Source organism: Dermacentor variabilis, chromosome 8 (assembly GCF_050947875.1).
Source record: "Dermacentor variabilis isolate Ectoservices chromosome 8, ASM5094787v1, whole genome shotgun sequence".
NCBI lineage: Eukaryota > Metazoa > Arthropoda > Arachnida > Ixodida > Ixodidae > Dermacentor > Dermacentor variabilis.
In genome coordinates this window covers 154,703,805-154,710,536 of record NC_134575.1, presented here as the reverse complement: position 1 = coordinate 154,710,536, position 6,732 = coordinate 154,703,805, and the positions used below count along the sequence as shown (strand labels likewise).

Here is a 6,732-nt window from a genome sequence, read left to right as displayed (position 1 = left end):
TTGATATTGTTACGTGAAGCTGAAGCCGAATACTATTTACAATTTATTCACAGGGACGCTCACGGAGGCCAAAATGGCGACGCTATATCAAACGGGTGCGACTGTTTTCACAACAAATCCGTGCAGGGGCGGAGCCTCGCATCGATGACGTATCACCATTTTCTTTTTTTTTCTCCCTTTGTTTGGCGGCGCGGTGGGTGTGCGGCGCTTCAGTTCGGATCAGTTCACTCCACGGGAGCGAGAAGTTGGCGCGCGTATCATTTTGCGGCGTGCATTGTTTTGTTTCACACGGAATGCAACGATGAGCGAGCCTGACCGACAGAAGGTGATCGAAAAGTACCTCGAAGGGTTACATCATCATGAAGACGGCTACTCCCATGGCTACCTGAAGTCAGACGATGAGCTTAAGCTTTTTGAGAGGTCCTTGGCTGCCGTCAACGAGAGGTATGCTGTGCGGACATGAGACCTGAACAAGCCGTCTAAATGTAAGTAGTCTCGACTGCTTCTTAATGTTTCGCTCTGCGCATAGATTTATCATTGTAAAACGAAGTAGTAATTTTAACCAGGGACTCAACCTGGCAGAACGACTTGTTTTTAGTTGCGGTTAGTGCACAACACTAGACAATTGATTCATCTTGATTCGCCTTTTTGAAGATGGGGTTATATATTGTTCTGGTAACCGGTTCAGAGTTCCCCTAGCACCTATTTAATTCGGTTTGAATGGAGTATTGTTCTGGTTACCGCGACATGACCCGATTTTCAGAAATTCCGATAAACGTAAAATTAACAACTGCTATTTTTCGGTTTTCAGTCATGATTACAACCACGCACGCAAGGTAACCACGAATACAAAAAATGAAAGGTCTGCCCCTGTGCTCTTTACATATTTGATTTGAATTCAAGACAGAGCTGCGCTTGGGCGTTTGTTTTGTATGCATCTGCGCTGTTTTTTTTTTGAACATTGAAAAAGCAATCGCGCGCAACACGAGACACTATTTGCGGTGGCGCTGTACTCCATGTCGTGACACGGCCGTATGTGCCACCCGTGGTCCGGCTAGAAGTGTGAATTGCACGTCTAGAGCAAGGCATAGGCCTGATGTTGAGCTCTGTATATGAGCAGAAGCTGCAGCGTCGAGCTTTTTGTCGTATTATATTAAAATCCCAAGGCCCAACCAAACTGTAGCATGTTCGTGCTCCTTTTAAGTTCTCACTTTTTAAAACCATACAAGAAGTATGGGTAATTAATAATAATAGTGATAATTATTATTCTCGTTGAGGAGAGCCAGATTTTCTTGCTAAAGGCAGTGCATCTTAGTTTCTTTGCTGCCATTACATTACACAAACTAAAACTAGATTTGATATTGCCCAGTGCCATGCATAAATCTAGAGACCTTCATTAAATCGTCTTTATTGTTTATTTTCAGCCAATGTCGTCTTCTCCATGATCCACTCCGGGTGCAGAATCTCTCTAGACAATGTACGGTTTGTGGTTGTCAAAGAAACCGTCAAAGTCTGCATATTTGGAACGGAATACTACAAAAAGACTCGAGAGAAAAACAAAGACCAGGTATGTTACATGATGATGCACTTGCGAACGTTTCAGTCTCATGCAGATATCCAGCAGCGTTCCAAATTGAAAGATTGTGTACAGGCAGTGTAAAGAGGATTTACTTTATGTTACTTTAGGTTAGGTTACTTTAGGTTTACACCAGAAATAAATATTCTTGATTTCATTTACAGGGCTCAAGCACCACTGACTGGCCGAAGGAGGTGTACGAGAAGAAGCGAATGAACCTCCAAGGCACAAAGAAGAAAGGGTGTGCAGCAACAATGAATTTGAAGTGGATTGAATTGTACCCAGATTTCCAGGTACGTAATGTGCAACTACAAGTAAAAAATGTTTGCAGGTTATTTTCTGGGCACCTTTATCATGGCATTTATGTCTGCAAGCAGACACGAAACAAGCAGTTTTAAAACATTACTACATTGTTCTTGCAGTGGCTCGTGAGAAATTTGTAGCTGACGTCCACTATCATTGCTTCTACTTCTGGTGATAGTAGGGAGTTTTAGTAGAGGTATCCGATAAGGATGCCTTCTCTCCCCTCAGACAGCCCTGAACACGCGTTGTGCATCGTTATGGTATCGTTATCGGGGCTAAAGAACGGTCTGGTAAAACTCCCTAATATCGGCTTTTCCTGTTGCCCTTGGTGCGCAGTGCAGGCAAATTTGTCGTGGCATAAGATGGGGCACGTTAGACTTGGTTGACGTATGCTCAATGAAAGGTTTGTTTGAGCTAGTTAACTAGCTCAAGTAGCAATGATCATTATGGTTAAAAACAGCGTGCCAATATGAGGACAAAGTGAAGACGAGACAGAAGACAGCATTGAACTAACAACAGAAAGTTTATTTCCACTATTTTAGTATATATACGAGTACAAGTGGGAAATAGCAATAAAGAACAGTGCGAAAGATAAAGAGTACAACACATACAGTCTCGGCATCCAAGCCGAGGCTGTATGTGTTGTACTCCTTTTATCTTTTGCACTCTGCTTATTTTCGCATTTCCCACGTGTATATATAATGGGCAAGTGGAGATAAATTTCCACTTGTTAGTTCAGCGCTGTCCTCTGTCTCGTCTTCAGTTTCTTCTCATCTTGTCGCGCTGTTTTCAACCATAAAGTATGCTCAATATACGTAACGATGCCTACTTTCTAGGAGGACCTTCCTCAGCCATGCGGCCAGACGAAAGGGGGTCGGCTGAAAGCAGACAAGGCCAAGCAGCTGCAGGAGGTGCTTGACGCAGAGCAGCAGACTGTGGCCAAAGAGACGCGGATATACATTAAAATTGCCAACTGCGGTTCCCATCGTAACCATGGTTTCGAGGACATGGAAGCTTTTAGCCAAAATATGGACAGGAACATTGCTGAGCGAATTCAAATGTTGGTAAGGGAAGGAATTACATCTGTATCAGATGTGAAAAAGTGTCTGCACTATTACGTGCACGACGTACTTTTTTCAAACAAGGAAAAGCCTGATAGCAGCTTCAGGGCCTTCTTCCCAACACATCGTGATATCAGCAACCAGATCCAAGCTGTTCTTAAGAAAGACCGCTTCAGTACAGTCGATCAAGAAAATGCTAGCATCCTTATTGAAAAGATCAGGGGTGAGCAACCCGAATCCTTCATTTTCTATCGGCCATAGGCAGCACGCAGCTGCGTGGGTAGCAACGACTCGAACAACGTGGAAGAGAGCATTGCCAGCGAGTGCGAAGACACGTTGCTGTTCTGCTTCCAGACAACGTTCACGAGAAACATGCTTAAAAAGTATGGAGGCGCAGTAGTTTGCCTGGACGCAACACACAAGACTAGTGATTATGCCTTACTACTTTTCTTGCTTGTTGTGAAAACACCGTCGGGATACACACCAGCTGGTGTGTTTATCTTACAGTTTGAGACTACCCACTGTATCGCTGATGCTTTAGACGTTTTCAAGCAGTGGTGTGATAACTGGTCCCCACAGTACTGGATGGTAGATTACAGCAAGGCAGAAATAAGTGCCATCAAGCAAGTGTTCCCATAGAGTCAAATCTCCATCTGTGACTTCCATAGACTACAAGCATGGCAAAGGTGGCTGCGCAGAAAGGAAAACAGTATATCCGATCCGGATGATGCCCTGAGACTCATGAAACGCTTAGCCAGTGCTTCAAATCAGGATGAGTTTGACAAGGCATTTGAAGTCCTTGTCGCCTCAGAGTATTGGAAAAACAAAAAATTCCGCAGTTACTTTGAAGCAGTGTGGCTGTCTATAAAGGAGCTGTGGGTCATGTCTTACAGGCTGGAGTTTGATGTTGTCTTGACCACAAATAACGTCATTGAGGCCCAAAACAGGGTGTTGAAGGCACAGTATGTGAAAAGTGCCAGTGGGAAACGGTCGTTAACATTCCTAATCACAGCTGTCGTCCATGGCTACCTTCCCGACAAAGAAGTGAAATTCCATGAGGCAGCAAGGAGGCAGTCATCAGTGTACAGACAGTACAGCGAAAATATTCCTGCATACCTGCACAACCGGCCTCACGGGTTTGTTAAACATATGCTGAGACGGCTCGTTAACGCAGAGGAATACAGCCACACAGACATGAAAGAGCTGCCCAGTGAAGGCATGTTCTCGGTTGATTCTGAAAGAAGTGATGATGATGTGTACACAGTCGACTTCACCAAGCCATCGTGTACCTGTCCCGACTTTAGAAAGCACAAGTACCCATGCGAACACTTTTGTGTTGTTTTTAAGTACAGCGACAGGTGGCGCTTTTCCTCTCTTCCGCACAGTTACCTCAGTCGACCGCAAATTACACTTGGAAGCTGTCTAGAATCAGAAACAGGTTCTGAGACTCCCCTTGTCAATGAGCCCAGCCCTTCTGAAGTGTCTTCACAGGCTCCTGGTACAGCAGTATCAGAGCCGGACATTCCCTTTGCCAATGAGCCAAGCGTTTGTCAAGTGCCTTTACAGCCTGTGGTTGCTATGGTTCCTGGGACAGCAGTACCCTCAGTCTCGGAGTTGCGCAAATGTATAACCGAGGAACTTGAAAAGTGCAGTTCCCTCCTTCACTGCTGCCACGACGTTGAAACACTGTTGGAGGCTAGGGGCTTATTGCAAGTCACATTCCGTAAGTTGGCTGAATCTGTGCCACAGAGTTCTGGCCTTCACATTCGGGGCTCACCGACAAAGGGATGCTCGTCTCTGAAGCCTCTTCCAAAGAGAAGGCGCCTATAGTGTGCTGTCACTCTGCCATTGATTCGCTGATTCTTCACAGGAGCTTTGGCTCGGGCTGCTAGGAAAGGGTCGGGGGAAAACGTTAGAGATTGCCACTCAGTGTTTTTTTTTCATTTTTTTAAGGAATTGCGAACTTTACAAAACTCAATTTTTACCATGCATAGCTTGAGCTTAAGCAGAGTGTTTTCAATATGTGTAAATATGTTTTAGAATGTTTGGAGATTTTAAGATTAATATGCTATGTTTTGTACTAGACTCCATTATAGTCATATAATTGCAACATTGGAAGCGGCTGTGTATGTGTAGAAATACAGCCTTAATGTTTCGTGTCGGTGACTCAATTCATTGATTCTACAAAACTATGTTTTTAGGCTTGTGCTTTCAATGTATGTGTATAAAACTCTGTAAAATTGCATCCGTTCTGTACTTTCATGAAAGTGCTTGCTTTTATACTTTCCTTTTAACATTTTAATATAGCAGCTACTGTATATGAAAACATGTTATTACATTTTTGTCTGGTGGTTACTTCAAGAAAAGTTTGTAGTGTGCTTGTAATATGCATCGACTGTGAATAAAGCATATTTGAGAGAATGCCTAATGTGCACCAAGAGTACATTTTGAAAATGTGAAGCATGGTTACCTACACAGTAGGGCAACTTCACCAAGAGTACTTCAACAGTTGTGACTGGAATTAGAGGCTGGGCAAACTGGCCATTTTCGAGGGCAAATATGAGAACTACCCTTTCAGCGAAATGTTTCAGGTATACATATTGATACTAGTGACTTGAGGGAGCTGTTTCATTATCCAGACTTAAAACATTTTTCAATGGCACCCTACGGGAATGGGGATATAAAAAGGGGTTGCATAAGGAACAGGAACGCACAAGAAAATAGGCAATCGTCTAAACTTACCATTTATCAGCTAGTATTTTTCAATTAGTCTCAACATGTACTTTAGTATCGTGGAACTCGAAACAGTCAATGTTGAGCTGTCTAGTTTTTGCCCATCATGTCACGAAAACATGCGACCTGATGTATGGTGCATCAGTCGTTAGTATGGTGCGTACTACATAGCCGTTCTACGGAAAGGGGAAAAGTCTCATGAACCCTCTTTTTTGCGCCTTGGAGGTTCATTCACTTTTTCTCGTACACCTCCTTCGGCCAGTCAGTGGTCAATAGTGCTTGAATCCTGTAAATTAAATAAAGTATATTTATTTCTGGTGTTTTTACATGCATGTTAAAAGACACACAGGTCAACTGTAACATCATGCGGCTTTGGTAAGTACAAACAATAACAGTGACATGCTTCCATAGTTCACACCAGGCATGTAGCCAGGATTTTGTTTGGCTCGCAACTACTGAATGAGGGGGGGGGGGGTGGAGGGGAAAACGCCGCAGGTGGGAGAGGTGGTAAAGGACGTCCCAGCAAAACTGAAGATTTCTTGGGGGACTGGGCCACTCCAACCACTGGCTATGTGCCTGGTACACAGCCATAATGGTCTTTTCCTAAATCTATTCATTTACTAGGAACAACCTGAGGGCCCTGAAAGGGGCATTGTGTAAGGGAAAATAAGTTAAAAACAGCTTTCGTGAAGTATCCTCTTTACACTGCTTGCACACAATCTTTGAGTTGGAAGGCTGCTGGATATCTGCATGAGAGTGAAGTGTTTGCAAGCGCATCCATGTAACATACCTGGTCTTTTTCTCCCTGAGTCTTGTTGTAGTATTCCATTCCGAACTTGCAGACTGACTGTTTCCTTCACAACTCGAAATGGCACATTCCCCAGAGAGATTTGACATCCGCAGTGGATTGTGGAGAAGACGACATTGGCTGAAAATAAACAATAAAGACGATTTAATGACGGCGCCTAGTTTTATGCATGGCAGAGGCAATATCGAATCTTGCTTTAGTTTTTGTTTATGGGCAGCAAATAAACCTTAAGCTCTGCATGCCTCTGGCTA

At 43.7% G+C, this 6,732-nt stretch overlaps 1 protein-coding gene across 1 annotated transcript; it reads left to right on the top strand.

Moving 5' to 3' along the window:
- Positions 1–244: 244 nt before the first annotated feature.
- On the top strand, positions 245–5,360 carry LOC142591648 (uncharacterized). Its single transcript, XM_075703936.1, has 3 exons — positions 245–485; positions 1,425–1,869; positions 2,716–5,360. The coding sequence occupies exons 2-3, from the start codon at positions 1,789–1,791 to the stop codon at positions 3,199–3,201; spliced, it is 567 nt and encodes a 188-aa protein (XP_075560051.1). The 5' UTR covers positions 245–485; positions 1,425–1,788; the 3' UTR covers positions 3,202–5,360.
- Positions 5,361–6,732: the final 1,372 nt, after the last annotated feature.